Here is a 19,580-nt window from a genome sequence, read left to right as displayed (position 1 = left end):
CCTATATGGTGAAGTGAGTGCCACAGGCTCCTCACACCACCAATATGCTCTCATTCACACAAGGGTTATTACAGATGGGATGGAGGCAACGATGAGTATAAACCTTAGATTAATCCCAGGGGCTGGTTTGAAGCCACTATGCAGCCATGTTTGTGCTCCTCCACCGTTGTAAAAAGGTTTTTGGAAGATATACTGTAGAAATGCATTTATTAATGTATACATTTGTTTTTGGCAAGTATATTCTATTACAGACACCCAAATGCATATTTTAAATTACATTATGTGAACTGAACATACTGTATATATACATAAAAAAATATATATCTAAAATATATATTTTTTCCTTGAAGTAAAACATTTTGAGAGCACTAATGTTACTGTCTCCACTACAACAACAAAATACATGTAATTACTGTAGAATTCCATTCATTCCTATGGAGGACACCTCTTTCTGAGGAGTAGCTTCATAGCCTATCATTGGCCAATACATAGCATCAGCAATTTAGGGTTTATATACATCATTGGATGGAATCATGTGCCCTCTGCCTTGTTAAATAGATACAGTACATGGTGCTCCATACCCATTTTTCAACTAACCTCTTCCTGTCGATACTTTCTTTGTTCTGATTTGGTTAAAAGTCTATATTATAAATGTTTGTGTCCAGTTGCAGGTGGTTCTCCAAAAGTTAGAGAATATTCAGAAATATATTAATCCATGTATTGTATCAAGTGAGAAATGCCTCTTGCATGTGTGTAGATCTTTGTTTTGGTAGCACTGTGTGACGTGCTGTCATCTAAAACCTGTAGCTATACTCTAATAAATATCTGAGCACTTCAACCTGCCTTGCCTCTTGTTGAGTCTCTGTCCGTATGACTGCTAAGGTCTTTCTACAGAATACTTGAAGCTTAATTCAAATTTGCGGCAAGATAAAAGAGGTGCTCATAAAAGATTTGTGCCTATCACAGGTCCTTACGTTATGTTTTAATTCAGGTGAGGAGTTTACACAATTTACAATTTGTCAAATAAAATCACAGATTCTCAAAGTTTTGGATACTGTGAAAAACCCTTGTTGCCACTTAGACTCTCCTTGCAGGTTTCAGAATGACAAGTGTGTGCACGTCAGCACCACAGCGATACTGTGGATGGACTAGACTGAACGAAGACAGAAAGAAGAAGTAGAACCTAGAAATAAGTAAAATAGTGCGTCATTGCTCACTGTTTTGCCTGTGCTGTCAATTTGTCTTGTAAAGCTGGGCATGCTCTGTTGCATCTGATGATCTCTATGTAAATACAGCACACCTTCAAGACAAATGGAAAATAAAGAAACCAAGAACAAAAACTAGTTTTTCAACTCCCTGTGTTCATGTGAATAGGATTTGAGAAGGTAAATTGCAGCTGTCTTTGTGCAAACCTGGTTTTATTTGTAAATGTATTTTCTCTCATTATCTGCAGTCCTCTCTCAACATGCTTTCAGGGGTTCAGGGCAGTTCATCTGAGTGAGGAGGGAGGCCAAAGCAAAGATTCTATGTAAAGCCCACGTATGTCAATTCTCTGAGTCTTCATTTGTATACTAGTCTATAATGTTTTTGTTTATTTGCTTCTTGATATTTCTGTAATAGTATAGTATTCCCTTCCTTATTCTGAATTTCCAATAATTGCAACAAAAAAAATGTAGTTAGATGAGCATTTCCCAGTCCAGGGGCCTCATTTATCAAAGGTGCATGCACACAAAAAGACTCTAAACCTAAGGTGCATTCAGTTCACTTGAACGTTTGCTAAGTTGCGGAACGGTTTGTACTGAACGACACATTTACCCAAAACGTTCTTTCTTGTATGTTATTGAACAGGCTTTGAGGTACTTTTGCTCCCGTTTGGTGGGTGTGGCTTGAAACAATGAGTGACCTATTTAAAGGGCATTGGGCATGCTGACTGCGTTCCCCAATCCACAACCCAACTCCACACAGTTTTTCAACTGGTCGTTTAGTACAGCACCGTTTCTGTTCAATTAAACATTCCAGAATGTAAAGACTTACTGAACGCAGCCCTTGTGTATGCCAGTGTTCCTGCAAAAGTTGGTATTTATCAATTATGAACTTGACAGGAAAGTATCATTATTTCCACAGTCCACATACTCTCAGATCATGCGTATGCACTTCTAGTGTATTGCAAGCAAATATTGTTATTTTGAGGGAAATGTAAAAAAAATGTATGCAGATGAATTATAATAATGGTAGTTTAATCTAAACATTATAGTGTAGGCCTAATGATAAAACAGATGCATTTGCTGTTGGTAAGGAGATCGCAAGGCAGCATGTGGCTTATGTGCTTATTTTACTTGTATTATATAGTCCTAAATCATAATCATATTGCAGGACGTCTCTCCTTTACTGACATGACTGACTTATTCCCACGACACAACAAATATTAGCATAGCATGGTATGCATTAATTTGTGGATGTCCATCATATTTTACTCATTACAATTCGTATGATATGTTACGAACTACAATTTGTGTGATATGTTGCGAATTACAATTTGTTGTGGCTAATGATAGCTAGGTGGCTAATGCTAATATTAGCTAGGTGGTTAACGTTAGCTAGGCTATGGGTTAGGGGTTTAGGTTAGTGTTAAGGTTAGGGTTAAGGTTAAGGGTTAGGTTAAAGGGTTAAGGTTAGGGGAAGGGGAAGGGTTAGCTAACATGCGAAGTAGTTGCAAAGTTGCTAAAAAAGTAGTATGCAGTTGCAAAGTTGCTAATGAACTAAAATGCCAAATGGTGTTTGTGATGAGATTCGAACACGCACTTTTGTGTTGTTAGACAATCACGTTAATTCAAACACGCAACCTTTGGGTTGATAGACAATCGCGTTATACACCCATCCATCCATCCACCCCAACCAACCACCCCCCTTTAGTTTTGCCTTAAGTAACCTTCTGTCTCTCTCCCACACCACACGTAACATATTATATTCATTGAGTATCCCCAGATTTTTTACTATGTTATGTCTAGTCTATGAGACCAGGTTGAAATATTGTACAACAATTCGTATTTTCCGTAGAAGTTTGCTGTAGCATTGTTCAAATAGACAATCAAACTTGCAAAATGTGCTGCCAGTGTTTGGCACTTGCTGTAAGCGGCATGCATTTTTTGTTAGAAAAGGTCACTGCAAAAGATAAAAACATTACACCAACTACTTTAGATAAATGTCATCTAATTTGCCATTGCATTATTTTTTAGAAACTTTCATAGCATCTTCAACATCTCCAAATCATACAGCAAATGAGGGTGTTTTTGTGTGCACAAATATAGTATGGCTGTAATTTATCAATGAAAATGTGTATATATTGCCTGATACAGTTTGATAAATAAAAAATAATTTGTTGGTAAATAACTGAGTCTTGGCAAATATGCAGCAAGGTAGAATCACAGCAGCCTACTGTAGATGGTCTCTCAACAGTTGTCAACCAGATGTTTTCAATCATTAATCGTCACCAAGGATTTAAAGTAATTGTACAGTGAAAATCTCACTTTTAAAAGTAAATTTCTGTTAACTTGTACGCAAATAATGTTGACCCGTTATACTCGTACAACGGGGTCAAAACACTTCAAAAATCACACCTCAAACTTTTATCTCAAACAATGTTTAAAATATGCTTGCTATTTCCTCACAGAGGATGATGTCATCTAACTGCAATAATTATACTTTTTAGAAGGAATTGTAATGAATTATAGGTCATATTTCGTAGATAACTGGAAACAATGGACAGTTGTTTTAATAATAGGATATTATTTGGTTTTGCGGCACGAGCCTATGGCACCTATCTACTAAGAACTAAGTGCTGTTTGAATTTGTTTTCCGGTCGACCATTATTCTTGACGGAACGGTTGGCGGAAAGCAGCGAGACTTGTCATGTGTTAGTGTTATTTTAGATCCTTAGTACGTCCCTACCGAAATAAAGGAAAAGGTTTATGGTTAGGTTGGGTAGGGACGTCCAAAGGATACCAGATAGTACTAACCCAAGACAAATATTTAACTAACGACTGCATGAGTAACGTTAGCTACCAGATATTAAGTGCTAGATACATACTAATATGAAATGTTATCCATGACTTACGTTTGATTACCTATAAAGCAACATATTTTTGTTTCGCACATTTTGAAGAGGTAGGTTGACTGGGTCAATATATTTCTTGAGTGTCTTAGCCTACTGGTAACTAGCTACAGACTAACGTACGTAGTAGTAACTTAGCTCTATCAGAGGAAGAGGCGAAGCCTTTAATATCCAAAAGCTATGATTCTATAGCTAACGTTAGTACATAAATGACCACAAACAACTGCCTTATGATGAGTCATTTCTGCATATGCTGAGACCGAAGTCAGTTAAGCATGTCCTATAGTGTTCTATCTTGCTATGAACTGAAAAAAATGTCGTTATACTTCAACAGGTGATCACTTACAGGTGACTGCTTGACTAAGAATAGGGGCATACTGCCTCTGTATACAGTCGACCATGGCGTCATTGGTAAGTCTTGGGTGTATGGTTTACTTGTAGGGTCAATATGACGGTATCAGTCTATTGCTCAACACATTTGCTTCATCTGTTGCTTGCTTATCTCATTGTCAGGCTTGCTGGGCATTAATATGGAGATTCTCCCCCCTTTACTGCTATAGCAGCCTCCACTGTTCTGGGAAAGCTTTCCACTAGATGTTGGAACATTGCTGCAGGGATTTGCTTCCATTCTGAATTCAGCCACAAAAACATTAGTGAGGTCGGGCATTGATGTTGGGCATTTAGGCCTGGCTCTCAGTCTTCATTCCAATTCATCCAAAAGATGTTCCTTGGGGTTGAGGTCAGGGCTCTGTGCAGGCCAGTCAAGTTCTTCCACCGATCTCGACAAACTATATCTGTATGGACCTTGCTTTGTACACGGGGGCATTGTCATGCTGAAACAGGAAAGGGCCTTCCCCAAACTGTTGCCACAAAGTTTGAAGCACAGAATTGTCTAGAATGTCAATGTCTGTTGTAGCGTTAAGATTTCCTTTACCAAAACTAAGGAGCCTGAACATGAAAAACAGCCCCGGACCATTATTCCTCCTCCACCAAACTTTACAGTATGCACTATGCATTGGGGCAGGTAGTGTTCTCCTGGCATCCGCCAAACTCAGATTCGTTCTTTAGACTGCCAGATGGTGAAATGTGATTCATCATTCCAGAGAACGCATTTCCACTGCTACAGAGTCCAATGGAGGCAAGCTTCACATCACTTTAGCCGACGCTTGGCATTGTGATTTTAGACTTATGTGCGGCTGCTCGGCCATGTAAACCCATTACATGAGGCTCCTGACAAACAGTTGTACTACGTTGCTTCCAGAGGCAGTTTGGAACTTTGTAGTGAGTGTTGCAACCGAGGACAGACGATTTATACGAGCTTCAGCACTCGGCGGTCCCGTTCTGTGAGCTTGTGTGGCCTACCACTGCGAGGCTGATCAGTTGTTGCTCCTAAATGTTTCCACTTCACAATAACAGCAGTTAGAGTTGACCGGGGCAGCTCTAACGGCAGAAATTTAACGAACTGACTAGTTGGAAAGGTGGCATCCTTTGAAGGATTTGAAAATCACTGAGCTCTTCACTAAGGGCAGTCTACTGCCAATGTTTGTCTATTGAGATTGCATGTCTGTGTGCTCAAGTTTTATACACCTGCCAGCAACGAGTGTGGTTGAAATAGCCGAATCCACTAATTTGAAGGGGTGTCGTAGTGTAGCAAACTGTGTGTGTTTTTTTACAGGGTGGCAGCAGTTCCTCTTCTACAGAGTACATAGTCCGGGTCCCCAAGTAAGTACTATCCAAGGCCTACAGCCATTGGGTTCTCATTTAACATTTGACCACAGCAGGGCCAATGTGTACAACATTCCCGACTCTCTGTCTAACCGTTAATAATCATTGCATGCAATACGGTTTTGGAAACCTCACTCTACTTTCAAATCACCCCAAAATAATTTTCCAAGTACAAAAGACACTTAACGTGTGTAATTTTAACACGGATTCCCACAGAGTTTTTTTCCCGCGTTGCACATTTACCTGAACTATCTGAATTACGACACTTCCTGAGCTAATGGAAACGCGGGAGTGAACACACAAAAACATCTCAAAGACAAACCTCAGTTGATAAAACAGCTAAGTGTATCTTCTGTATGTGCAGTGTTCCAAGCAGGACATACAATTAACTTTTTGGTTCACCAGCCACTGTGTCAGGTGGATTTAAAAAATCTACCAGCCACTCAGATCTTTACATTACAGTATTCATCTAAAATATATATTTTTTATTTATTCCCTCCTCAATCTACATGCAATGGTTTATAATGACAAAGCAAAAACAGTTCTTTAGACATTTTTGCACATTTTATTAAAAAAATATAAATAGATCCCTTATTTACATAAGTATTCAGAGCCTTTGCAATGAGACCCTAAAAATGAGCTCCGTTGCATCCTGTTTCCATTGATCATCCTTGAGATGTTTTTACAACTTGATTGGAGTCCACCTGTGGTAAATTCAATTGATTTGGAAAGGCACACAACTGTCTATATAAGGTCCCATAGTTGACAGTGCATGTCAGAGCAAAAACCAAGCCATGAGGTCGGAGGAATTGCCGTAGATCTCGGAGACAGGTTTAATACTCGAGGCTGTAATCGCTGCCAATGGTGCTTCAACAAAATACTGAGTAAAGGGTCTGAATACTTACTTACTTTCAGTTCGTAATTGTAATTATTATTATTATGGAGTGTAGATTGGGGGGGGGGGGGGGTAACGTAACAAAATGTGGAAAAAGTCAAGAGGTCTGAATACTTTCCGAATGCACTGTACATGATGTGGTATCTACATGAATCATGATATAGCTTACACCACTAACCTGTGTGTGTGTAGGAACACCAGTAAGAAGTACAGCATCATGGCCTTTAACTCTGGGGACAAAGTAAACTGCTCCTCCTGGACCCAGGTATGCAGGTCAACTCTCTGGGAAACTCCCTCTCATTACAACTTTCCTCAATAGGCTACTAGAACACTCAATGATTCTCTCTCCCTGTCTGTCTCTCCTTCGTTCTCTCTTCCTCCCTGTCTCTCTCTTCCTCCCTCCCTGTCTCTCTCTCCCTCCCCGTCTCTCTCTCTCTCTCCCTCCCCGTCTCTCCCTCCCCGTCTCTCCCTCCCCGTCTCTCTCCCTCCCCGTCTCTCTCTCTCTCCCTCCCCGTCTCTCTCTCTCTCTCCCCGTCTCTCTCTCTCTCTCCCCGTCTCTCTCTCTCTCTCCCCGTCTCTCTCTCCCCGTCTCTCTCTCTCTCCCCGTCTCTCTCTCTCTCCCCGTCTTTCTCTCCCTCCCCATCTCTCTCCCCCCGTCTCTCTCTCTCCCCCCGTCTCTCTCTCTCCCCCCGTCTCTCTCTCTCTCTCCCCCCGTCTCTCTCTCCCCCCGTCTCTCTCTCTCTCCCCCGTCTCTCTCTCTCCCCGTCTCTCTCTCTCTCCCCCGTCTCTCTCTCTCCCCGTCTCTCTCTCTCTCCCCGTCTCTCTCTCTCTCCCCGTCTCTCTCTCTCCCCCCCGTCTCTCTCTCCCCCCCGTCTCTCTCTCCCCCCCGTCTCTCTCTCCCCCCCGTCTTTCTCTCTCTCCCCCCGTCTCTCTCTCTCCCCCCGTCTCTCTCTCTCTCCCCGTCTCTCTCTCCCCCCGTCTCTCTCCCCCCCCGTCTCTCTCTCTCCCCCCGTCTCTCTCTCTCCCCCCCGTCTCTCTCTCTCCCCCGTCTCTCTCTCTCCCCCCGTCTCTCTCTCTCCCCCGTCTCTCTCTCTCCCACGTCTCTCTCTCCCCCCCGTCTCTCTCTCTCCCCCCGTCTCTCTCTCTCCCTCCCCGTCTCTCTCTCTCCCTCCCCGTCTCTCTCTCTACCCCCCGTCTCTCTCTCCCTCCCGTCTCTCTCTCCCTCCCCGTCTCTCTCTCTCCCTCCCCGTCTCTCTCTCTCCCTCCCCGTCTCTCTCTCTCCCTCCCCGTCTCTCTCTCTCCCTCCCCGTCTCTCTCTCTCCCTCCCCGTCTCTCTCTCTCCCTCCCCGTCTCTCTCTCTCCCTCCCCGTCTCTCTCTCTCCCTCCCCGTCTCTCTCTCTCCCTCCCCGTCTCTCTCTCTCCCTCCCCGTCTCTCTCTCCCTCCCCGTCTCTCTCTCTCTCCCTCCCCGTCTCTCTCTCTCCCTCCCCGTCTCTCTCTCTCTCCCTCCCCGTCTCTCTCTCTCCCTCCCCGTCTCTCTCTCTCTCCCTCCCCGTCTCTCTCTCTCCCTCCCCGTCTCTCTCTCTCTCCCTCCCCGTCTCTCTCTCTCCCTCCCCGTCTCTCTCTCTCTCTCCCCGTCTCTCTCTCTCTCCCCGTCTCTCTCTCTCTCCCCGTCTCTCTCTCTCCCCCCGTCTCTCTCTCCCCGTCTCTCTCTCTCTCCCCGTCTTTCTCTCTCTCCCCCCGTCTCTCTCTCTCCCCCGTCTCTCTCTCTCTCTCCCCCCATCTCTCTCTCTCTCCCCCGTCTCTCTCTCTCTCCCCGTCTCTCTCTCTCCCCGTCTCTCTCTCTCTCCCCCCGTCTCTCTCTCTCTCCCCCCGTCTCTCTCTCTCTCCCCCGTCTCTCTCTCTCTCCCCCCGTCTCTCTCTCTCTCTCCCCCCGTCTCTCTCCCCCCCCGGTCTCTCTCTCTCCCCCCCGTCTCTCTCTCTCTCCCCCCGTCTCTCTCTCTCTCCCCCCGTCTCTCTCTCTCCCCCCGTCTCTCTCTCTCTCCCCCGTCTCTCTCTCTCTCCCCCGTCTCTCTCTCTCTCCCCCGTCTCTCTCTCTCTCCCCCGTCTCTCTCTCTCCCCCCCGTCTCTCTCTCTCCCCCCCGTCTCTCTCTCTCCCCCCCGTCTCTCTCTCTCTCCCCCCGTCTCTCTCTCTCTCCCCCCGTCTCTCTCTCTCTCCCCCCGTCTCTCTCTCTCTCCCCCCGTCTCTCTCTCTCCCCCCCGTCTCTCTCTCTCCCCCCCGTCTCTCTCTCTCCCCCCGTCTCTCTCTCTCTCCCCCCGTCTCTCTCTCTCCCCCCGTCTCTCTCTCTCCCCCCGGTCTCTCTCTCTCCCCCCGGTCTCTCTCTCTCCCCCCCGTCTCTCTCTCTCCCCCGTCTCTCTCTCTCTCCCACGTCTCTCTCACCCCCCCGTCTCTCTCTCTCCCCCCGTCTCTCTCTCTCCCTCCCCGTCTCTCTCTCTCCCTCCCCGTCTCTCTCTCTACCCCCCGTCTCTCTCTCCCTCCCCGTCTATCTCTCTCCCTCCCCGTCTCTCTCTCTCCCTCCCCGTCTCTCTCTCTCCCTCCCCGTCTCTCTCTCTCCCTCCCCGTCTCTCTCTCTCCCTCCCCGTCTCTCTCTCTCTCCCTCCCCGTCTCTCTCTCTCTCCCTCCCCGTCTCTCTCTCTCTCCCTCCCCGTCTCTCTCTCTCTCCCTCCCCGTCTCTCTCTCTCTCCCTCCCCGTCTCTCTCTCTCTCCCTCCCCGTCTCTCTCTCTCTCCCTCCCCGTCTCTCTCTCTCTCCCTCCCCGTCTCTCTCTCTCTCCCTCCCCGTCTCTCTCTCTCTCCCTCCCCGTCTCTCTCTCTCTCCCTCCCCGTCTCTCTCTCTCTCCCTCCCCGTCTCTCTCTCTCTCCCTCCCCGTCTCTCTCTCTCTCCCTCCCCGTCTCTCTCTCTCTCCCTCCCCGTCTCGCTCTCTCCCTACCCGTCTCTCTCTCCCTCCTCCCGTCTCGCTCTCTCTCCCTACCCGTCTCTCTCTCTCTCTCCCTACCCGTCTCTCTCCCTACCCGTCTCTCTCTCTCCCCCCCTCTCTCTCCCTCCCCGTCTCTCTCCCTCCCCGTCTCTCTCCCTCCCCGTCTCTCTCCCCCCCCGTCTCTCTCTCTCTCTCTCTCCCTCCCCGTCTCTCTCTCCCCCCCTCCCGTCTCTCTCCCTCCTGTCTCTCGCTCTCCCTCCCGTTTCTCTCCCTCCCGTTTCTCTTCCCCCTCCCGTCTCTCTCTCTCCCCCCTCCCGTCCCTCTCTCTCCCTCTCCCCGTTTCTCTCCCCCCTCCCGTCTCTCCCCCCTCCCGTCTCTCTCTCTCCCCCTCCCGTCTCTCTCTCTCCCTCCCGTCTCTCTCTCGCTCTACCTTCCTCTCCTCCCCTTCTATTATTTATATTAGCTTCTACACTTCTCATCTCCCTACTCCGCTCCCGTTGTCCCATCCGTCTCACTCTGTCTTCTCTCCTCCCTCCTTTACCCCTCCCCCAGGCTCGTATGGAGCGGGACATGAGTAACAGGAGGATGTATGGTGTGGAGGAGACTGAGGAGGGGGCGGCAGGCAGTGAGTTTGGGAAGAAGCAGAGGGAGGAGGCACGCAGGAAGAAGTTTGGAATCGTCACCAGGGAGTTCAAGGTGGAGGACCAACCCTGGATCCTCAAGGTCAACGGCAAGGCAGGGAAGAGGTGAGGCAGACAAACACACACACAATGGCAAAGCAGGGAGGAGGTAGGCTACACACAGGCCTTGAGCTTACCTTTACATAGCTCTGGTTCTCTCACAAATACTTACCAAGCCATCCTTTGTCTTTCTGTTGATCCGAGGACAAGGAGGAACTCCCATATAGCCTGAACTATCCTTTTATATCAACATGTTTCTCTCTGTTTTCAGGTTCAAGGGTACGAAGAAAGGGGGCATAACGGAGAATGCGTCCTACTACATCTTTACCCAGTGTCCCGACGGGGCCTTTGAGGCCTTCCCCGTCAACGGTTGGTACAACTTCGTGCCCCAGGCCAAACACCGCACGCTGACCGCCGAGGAGGCAGAGGAGGAGTGGGGCAGGTGAGGAGAGGATGAAGTGGAGGGGAGGGGAGACAGGTGTGGGAGAGAGAGACAGGAGAAGGGGAAATACTGAGGGGAAGAATAAAGATAGGGGGTGCAAATTTACCCCTCAGGTAAAAACACTAGGGGGTAGATGTGGGGGAACGTAGTGGGGTACACACATACTTCCTCCCCCCCTCTCAGGAGGAACAAGGTGGTGAACCACTTCAGCATCATGCTCCAGAGGCGCCTGCGGGAGCAGGAGAGAGGGCCGGACGATGACGACGAGGAGGGCGAGAAGGGGGGGAAGAAGAAAAAGAAGAAGGGAGGAAGAGGAGGGGACCTGCGCATCCATGACCTGGAGGATGACCTGGAGCTGAGCAGTGACGAGAGCGACAGCAGTGGAGGAGAAGGTGAGGAGAGAAGAGAGCTGAGCAGTGATGAGTGACAGCAGTGGAGGAGAAGGTGAGGAGAGAAGAGAGCTGAGCAGTGATGAGTGACAGCAGTGGAGGAGAAGGTGAGGAGAGAAGAGAGCTGAGCAGTGATGAGTGACAGCAGTGGTGGAGAAGGTGAGGAGAGAAGAGAAAAGAGCAGTGATGAGAGCGACAGCAGTGGAGGAGAAGGTGAGGAGAGAAGAGAGCTGAGCAGTGATGAGAGCGACAGCAGTGGAGGAGAAGGTGAGGAGAGAAGAGAGCTGAGCAGTGATGAGTGACAGCAGCGGAGGAGAAGGTGAAGAGAGAAGAGAGCTGAGCAGTGATGAGTGACAGCAGCGGAGGAGAAGGTGAGGAGAGAAGAGAGCTGAGCAGTGATGAGTGACAGCAGTGGAGGAGAAGGTGAGGAGAGAAGAGAAAAGAGCAGTGATGAGAGCGACAGCAGTGGAGGAGAAGGTGAGGAGAGAAGAGAGCTGAGCAGTGATGAGAGCGACAGCAGTGGAGGAGAAGGTGAGGAGAGAAGAGAGCTGAGCAGTGATGAGTGACAGCAGTGGAGGAGAAGGTGAGGAGAGAAGAGAGCTGAGCAGTGATGAGTGACAGCAGTGGAGGAGAAGGTGAGGAGAGAAGAGAGCTGAGCAGTGATGAGTGACAGCAGTGGAGGAGAAGGTGAGGAGAGAAGAGAGCTGAGCAGTGATGAGTGACAGCAGTGGAGGAGAAGGTGAGGAGAGAAGAGAGCTGAGCAGTGATGAGTGACAGCAGTGGAGGAGAAGGTGAGGAGAGAAGAGAAAAGAGCAGTGATGAGTGACAGCAGTGGAGGAGGTGAGGAGAGAAGAGAGCTGAGCAGTGATGAGTGACAGCAGTGGAGGAGAAGGTGAGGAGAGAAGAGAGCTGAGCAGTGATGAGTGACAGCAGTGGAGGAGAAGGTGAGGAGAGAAGAGAGCTGAGCAGTGATGAGTGACAGCAGTGGAGGAGAAGGTGAGGAGAGAAGAGAGCTGAGCAGTGATGAGTGACAGCAGTGGAGGAGAAGGTGAGGAGAGAAGAGAGCTGAGCAGTGATGAGTGACAGCAGTGGAGGAGAAGGTGAGGAGAGAAGAGAGCTGAGCAGTGATGAGTGACAGCAGTGGAGGAGAAGGTGAGGAGAGAAGAGAAAAGAGCAGTGATGAGTGACAGCAGTGGAGGAGGTGAGGAGAGAAGAGAGCTGAGCAGTGATGAGTGACAGCAGTGGAGGAGAAGGTGAGGAGAGAAGAGAGCTGAGCAGTGATGAGTGACAGCAGTGGAGGAGAAGGTGAGGAGAGAAGAGAGCTGAGCAGTGATGAGTGACAGCAGTGGAGGAGAAGGTGAGGAGAGAGGAGAGCTGAGCAGTGATGAGTGACAGCAGTGGAGGAGAAGGTGAGGAGAGAAGAGAGCTGAGCAGTGATGAGAGCGACAGCAGTGGAGGAGGAGCTGAGCAGTGATGAGTGACAGCAGTGGAGGAGAAGGTGAGGAGAGAAGAGAGCTGAGCAGTGATGAGTGACAGCAGTGGAGGAGAAGGTGAGGAGAGAAGAGAGCTGAGCAGTGATGAGTGACAGCAGTGGAGGAGAAGGTGAGGAGAGAAGAGAGCTGAGCAGTGATGAGTGACAGCAGCGGAGGAGAAGGTGAGGAGAGAAGAGAGCTGAGCAGTGATGAGTGACAGCAGTGGAGGAGAAGGTGAGGAGAGAAGAGAGCTGAGCAGTGATGAGTGACAGCAGCGGAGGAGAAGGTGAGGAGAGAAGAGAGCTGAGCAGTGATGAGTGACAGCAGTGGAGGAGAAGGTGAGGAGAGAAGAGAAAAGAGCAGTGATGAGTGACAGCAGCGGAGGAGAAGATGAGGAGAGAAGAGAGCTGAGCAGTGATGAGTGACAGCAGTGGAGGAGAAGGTGAGGAGAGAAGAGAGCTGAGCAGTGATGAGTGACAGCAGTGGAGGAGAAGGTGAGGAGAGAAGAGAGCTGAGCAGTGATGAGTGACAGCAGTGGAGGAGAAGTTGAGGAGAGAAGAGAGCTGAGCAGTGATGAGTGACAGCAGCGGAGGAGAAGGTGAGGAGAGAGGAGAGCTGAGCAGTGATGAGAGCGACAGCAGCGGAGGAGAAGGTGAGGAGAGATGGACGAAGGTGAGGAGAGAGGAGAGCTAAGTGACGAGCAACAGTGGCGTGCGAGAAGGTTTGGGCTTTTTTCCAATTAATCTTTCCTCGATTCGTTGCATCCTCTCGTTTTGACCTTCTCCAATACAGTTGAGAACGAGGCAAGGAGATGGGATGTGAGGAGTCGCAGAAAGATCAACTGAGATGGAGTAGAGGAAAGTGACAGCAGCTTCTGTGGAGAGAAGGATGGAGGGAGGGAGAAGAGAAGGGAGAAGGGAGGGAGGAGAGAAGGATGAGAGGGAGGGAGGAGAGAAGGATGAGAGGGAGGGAGAAGAGAAGGATGGGAGGGAGGGAGAAGAGAAGGGAGAAGAGAAGGATGGGAGGGAGGGAGAAGAGAAGGATGGGAGGGAGGGAGAAGAGAAGGATGGGAGGGAGGGAGAAGAGAAGGATGGGAGGGAGGGAGAAGAGAAGGATGGGAGGGAGGGAGAAGAGAAGGATAAGAGGGAGGGAGAAGAGAAGGATGGGAGGGAGGGAGAAGAGAAGGATGGGAGGGAGGGAGAAGAGAAGGATGGGAGGGAGGGAGAAGAGAAGGATGGGAGGGAGGGAGAAGGGAGGGAGAAGAGAAGGATGGGAGAAAAGAAGGATGGGAGGGAGGGAGGGAGAAGAGAAGGATGGGAGGGAGGGAGGGAGGGAGAAGAGAAGGATGGGAGGGAGGGAGGAGAGAAGGATGGGAGGGAGGGAGGAGAGAAGGATGGGAGAGAGGGAGGAGAGAAGGATGGAAGGAGGGGGGAGAGAAGGATGAAAGGGAGGTGAGAGGGAGAGCCCAGTAATGATGAGTATGAAGGCAGAGTAGAAAGAGGCATGGGAGTCATTCAACCTCAAAAAGCACAAGAAAGGTTTTGGACACCCACCAATCAGATTGATCTGAAATGGTATCTGCAGTTAGAAACAGATCAGATTAGCATTTCTTGAATGTTATTTTTCTGAAAGACAATTAGAACTCAAATTGAAAGCTAGTTGATTGCACCCAAATTGGCCATTTTTAAATTGATAGGATTTATATAATATTCAATAAATATAGTTCCCAACATCCGATATGGACCAAACTTCTTCTTGACAATGATTAAGACGTGAGGAATCCAAACAAATGGTGAAAATCACCACAGACCCCTTAGTTGTGTGGACTTCACAGAGATACACACACACAAAAGAAATGAACACAGATGCAATGTATTTATTTTTTTAAACAAATGTTTTACATTGTAATTTGGGTAAACAACATGTAGGATACAGCAAAGTGTTTCTGAATATTGCGATATGATATCGATATTTAACAGGAAAAAATGCAACCGATATCAACGTGGATTATCCATGTCGGTGCTCATCACTAGTATACAGTGTGTAAGAACCACGTGTCTGTTAGCTGAAGACGCATCTCAATGTCGAACAAATAGGTACATTTTACATGTTCAACTGTTGAATTGTTAGAAGGTGCATCTCTCTTTACGTTCCCTCTCTTTTCTCTCCCCCTCTTCTTCTGTTCCTCTCAGATGGAGACAGCAAGCCCAAGAAGAAAGAGGGGGATGTGAAGGGGAAGGGGAAGAAGAAGAAGAAGAAGAAGAAGAGGGGCAGTGACAGCGAGGCGAATGAGGACAGTGACGATGGAGACTTTGAGGGCCTGGAAGTCGACTACATGTCAGATGAGAGCAGGTGAGACACACAGACACACACACACACACACACACATATACAGACACACACACACACACACATACAGACTCACACACATACAGTGCATTCGGAAAGTATTCCGACCCTTTTGACTTTTCCCACATTTTGTTATGTTACAGCCTCATTCTAAAATGGATTAAATACATTTAAAAAATCTTCAACAGTCTACAGACAACACCCCATAATGACAAAGCGAAAAGTTTTTTTTAGAAATGTTTGCAAAATGATTAAATATGAAAACTGAAATACTTAGTATTCAGACCCTTTGCTATGAAACTCAAAATTGAGCTCAGGTGCATCCTGTTTCCATTTATCATTTTTTTAACCTTTTATTTAAAACCAGACAAGTCAGTTAAGAAAAATTCTTATATACAATGACTGCCTACTCCGTTCAAACCCGGACGATGCTGGGCCAATTGTGCTCCGCCCTATGGGACTCCCAATCACGGCCGGTTGTAATACAGCCTGGAATCGAACCAGGGTCTGGTGCTGGGCCAATTGTGCTCCGCCCTATGGGACTCCCAATCACGGCCGGTTGTAATACAGCCTGGAATCGAACCAGGGTCTGGTGCAGATGCAGTGCCTTAGACCGGTGTGCCACTCGGGGGCCTCTCAAGCTCAGGTTGGATTGGGAGCGTTGCTTCACAGCCGTTTTCAGGTCTCCAGAGATGTTCATCCTTGAGGTGTTTCTACAACTTGATTGGAGTCCACCTGTGATAAATTCAATTGATTGGACATGATTTGGAAAGGCACACACCTGTCTATATAAGGTCTCACAGTTGACAGTGCATGTCAGAGCAAAAACCAAGCCATGAGGTTGAAGGAATTGTCCGTAGAGCTTTGAGACAGGATTGTGTGGAGGCACAGATCTGGGGAAGGTACCAAAAAATGTTCCCAAGAACATTTATGCAGCATTGAATGTTCCCAAGAACACAGTGACCTCCATCATTCTTAAATGGAAGAAGTTTGGAACCACCAAGACTCTTCCTAGAGCTGGACGCCCTGCCAAACTGAGCGGAACTAGGTCAGGGAGTTGACTACGAACTTGATGGTCACTCTGAAAGAGCTTTTGAGTTCCTCTGTGGAGTTTGCTAAAAGGCACCTAAAGGAATCCCAGACCATGAGAAACAATATTCTCTGGTCTGGTGAAACCAAGATTGAACTCTTTAAATGCCAAGCGTCACATCTGGAGGAAAGCTGGCATCTTCCCTACGGTGAAGCATGGTGGTGGCATCATCCCTACGGTGAAGCATGGTGGTGGCATCATCCCTACGGTGAAGCATGGTGGTGGCATCATCCCTACGGTGAAGCATGGTGGTGGCAGCATCATGCGGTGGGGGATGTTTTTCAGCGGCAGGGACTGTGAGACTAGTCTGTATTGAGGGAAAGATGACCTGAGCACAGAGAGATCCTTGATGAAAACCTGCTCCAGAGCACTCAGGACCTCAGACTGGTGCGACGGTTCAACTTCCAACAGGACAACAACCCTAAGCACAGGACAAGCTTCAGGACAAGTCTCTGACTGTCCTTGTGGCCCAGCCAGAACCCGGACGTGAACCTGATCGAACATCTCTGGAGAGACCTGCAAATAGCTGTGAAGCGACTCTCCGCATCTAACCTGACAGAGCTTGAGAGGATCTGAGAAGAATAGGAAACTCCTCAAATACAAGTGTTGTAGCGTCATACCCAAGAAGACTTGAGGCTGTAATCGCTGCCAAAGGTGCTTCAACAAAGGACTGAGTAAAGGGTCTGAATACTTTCAGAATGCACTGTACAACACAACTTCTATTGACAGCTGTATGGTCACACACCAGAGACACTTGTAGAGCCATACACACACTTCCTGCAACCTCATTTATTTTCTCACATCTGTTTCTCTTTCATCCCTTCCTCGCTCTCTCGCTCCTTACTCTCTTGTTCCTGCAGTTCAGAGGAAGAGGTCGGCGAAGAGAAGGCCAAGTCCAATAAAGAGGCCGTTCCCAAAGGTCAGAGGGCACCCCCATGGAAACAATACGTGTTCATGTGTGTGAATTCTAAGAACTTTAACTCTGTTCACAGGAATCGACGAGGCATCGGAGAGTGAGGAAGAGAGCGAGGAGGAGAAACAGAACGAGGAAGAGGGGAAAGAGGAGGAGGAGGAAGAGGAAGGGAAGAAGACCCCAGTCCAGACGAAGAAGAAGAGAGGTAGCAGTTTTTCTTCTTCTTTAGAATCTTTACTGATCAGATATCACAGGGAAGTGGCAAGAACCCACGGAAATATACTGTGTTTTTGTTGAAGGGGGCTATGATGTGATAATGTTGTGTGTGTTTCAGACAGCAGCGGTGAGTCGGACACTTCGGAGGACAGCGACATCGATGGAGAGGCAGCCTCCGCTCTCTTCATGGTGGTGTGTGTGTGTGTGTGAGAGTGTTAGTTTGTGTGTGGTCCCTTTTGTAGTGCCACTGTTCAATGTCAACCCCATTTCCCTGTCTTTCTCGCAGAGATGGAGTCTTGATATCGTGTTCTTGATCTGGGTTACGGTGCCCAAGATCTGGGGCTTTTCTAAAAGTCTTGAACAAGACTCTGGTAGTTGATGAACCTGATACCATATTTTGTAGTTTCTATGTGGCACAAAAGGGGTGACACAACACACAATTTCCAGGGTATCTTGCTTCCCTAGTGTGGCAGCAGTGTGGGCACAAAAACAGGCCTTTTTAACCCTTTGATGTGGTTGATGTTGGTCTGACTCTCTATCTTGGTATTCCACATTTCAACTGGTGTTGGTGTGATAACGGTCTGCAAACACTGGGTCTTTCTTGGTCTGGGTCCTGAGAGGTTGAGAGTGGCTCTCGTGGACAATGCTCTTGACGTTCCCCATTTCCTCACTACCCCCCCCCCCCCCTGCCCCCCAGAAGAAGCGTACTCCTCCTAAGCGCGGTGGTGGGCGTGGCTCTGGAGGCAGCTCCAGGACTGGCAGTCGCCCTGGAACACCGTCCATAGACTCCGCCTCCACCTCCAACACACTCCGAGCCGCCGCTAGCAAACTGGAGCAAGGTACACACACACACACGCATGCACTCACACACATATTCACAGATGGGAAATAGATTTTTATATTTGTAATGTTTTCATTTATATTTACATATTTTTTTTTACATATATTTACATATTTATATTTACATATTCACAGGATCTGAAAGTCTTATTTTGTTTGTGGTACCTTAAGGCTATGTGTGACCTCAGCACTGCATGCTGACTCTTCTTGATTGAACAGTAAAGGGTTGTTAAAACTGCGTCCGTCACCCTGCTCCCTCCCCTCACAGGTAAGAGACAGGTGGTGGGTGGTAGCTCTGAGTCTCCAGCTGCCAAGAGGCTGAAGATGGAGTCCAGCAGTACGGCTGTCACCACCCAGAGTCCTGCCCCCTCAGGGAAGAGCACGCCACAGCCCCCCTCAGGCAAATCAACCCCCAGTTCCAGGTAAATTCCTCTTCAATCTCTCCTGTTTGTTCACTTTTCTCACCCTTACCCTCTCTAGCTCACACACACTCTCGTTCTGTCTCTCTCCCTCTTTTCTCTGTCCTCTCCCACACGCACGGTCTTTCTTCTTATTCTCTCCCCCCTTCCACCACACACCCTCCCCTTGGTGTTTTGTCCCACTCTCCATCCTGCCTCTCCACAGTGACGTTCAGCTGACGGAGGAGGCGGTGCGTCGCTACCTGATCCGGAAGCCCATGACCACCAAGGACCTGCTGAAGAAGTTCCAGACCAAGAGGACTGGCCTGAGCAGCGAGCAGACGGTCAACGTCCTGGCCCAGATCCTCAAACGCCTCAACCCCGAGAGGAAGAACGTCAACGACAAGATGCACTTCTACCTCACAGAGTAAACCGGGCTCGTGTTCATTAGGGCATGCGTTTTAAAATGGAGACTGAGTCCAAGTTCCTCTTTCAGTCCCTTTGGTGCCTAATGAACACGACCTAGGGAGGGAGGAGAAGATGAATAGGAGAGGAAGAGCATGAACGCAAAGTCCTCATTGATTGATCAGCGGAAGGAGGAGAAGGATAGAACAGGGTCCTTGGAAGAGGAAGGGTAGAAGAGGAAGAGAGTGGAATAAGGTAGAAAGAAGTGTTACGCAACTGTGATTTGAGATGCGGTGTGTAAACTAGCCTCAATGTCTGTTTCTAGAAATGGTTTGAAGTCAACTGTAGCTGTGGCAGTCCTTTCAGGTCAAACAACTTACTCTTACAAGATATAGGTTTATCAATGAATTACGCAGATGTGAAGGTATCAATGAAAACATTCCGTGTAGATCTTGCCTGCTGACTCATCTCCCACCACAGCCCACTGGATTCAACAAGACAAGTGTGGGTTATTTTGTACGATTTGCCGTATCTCCCCAGGCCTCTATTTCTCATTTTAGAATTGTCTTTTTTGTTTATTTTCATTTGTAATAAAAACCCTGCTGTTGCCGTGGCTGGTCTTGTCATGTTTCTGGTTGGTTTGCATAATTAGAAGCAGAACACTGGACAATGATGTCATA

General features: G+C 48.2%; 1 protein-coding gene across 4 annotated transcripts; it reads left to right on the top strand.

Annotated features, from left to right (window-relative positions):
* The first annotated feature begins 3,868 nt into the window (after positions 1-3,868).
* LOC110519054 (general transcription factor IIF subunit 1) lies at positions 3,869-19,509 on the top strand. 4 transcript variants are annotated; one of them, XM_090193941.1, is made up of 14 exons: positions 3,869-4,164; positions 4,446-4,522; positions 5,787-5,833; positions 6,924-6,996; positions 10,259-10,452; positions 10,658-10,828; positions 11,012-11,220; positions 14,882-15,041; positions 16,989-17,047; positions 17,121-17,246; positions 17,376-17,446; positions 17,958-18,096; positions 18,366-18,519; positions 18,722-19,509. In XM_090193941.1, the coding sequence occupies exons 2-14, from the start codon at positions 4,511-4,513 to the stop codon at positions 18,924-18,926; spliced, it is 1,620 nt and encodes a 539-aa protein (XP_090050067.1). In that variant the 5' UTR covers positions 3,869-4,164; positions 4,446-4,510; the 3' UTR covers positions 18,927-19,509. The 4 variants fall into 4 exon arrangements, with proteins under 4 accessions (XP_090050067.1, XP_090050066.1, XP_090050065.1 ...); XM_090193940.1 differs by having other exon boundaries at positions 17,955-18,096; XM_090193939.1 differs by having other exon boundaries at positions 17,376-17,449.
* Positions 19,510-19,580: the final 71 nt, after the last annotated feature.

Source organism: Oncorhynchus mykiss, chromosome 12 (genome assembly GCF_057628025.1).
Source record: "Oncorhynchus mykiss isolate SJ-2025 chromosome 12, ASM5762802v1, whole genome shotgun sequence".
Taxonomy (NCBI): Eukaryota; Metazoa; Chordata; class Actinopteri; order Salmoniformes; family Salmonidae; genus Oncorhynchus; species Oncorhynchus mykiss.
The sequence above is the reverse complement of the archived record's forward strand: the minus strand, read 5'-3'. Positions and strand labels throughout refer to the sequence as shown.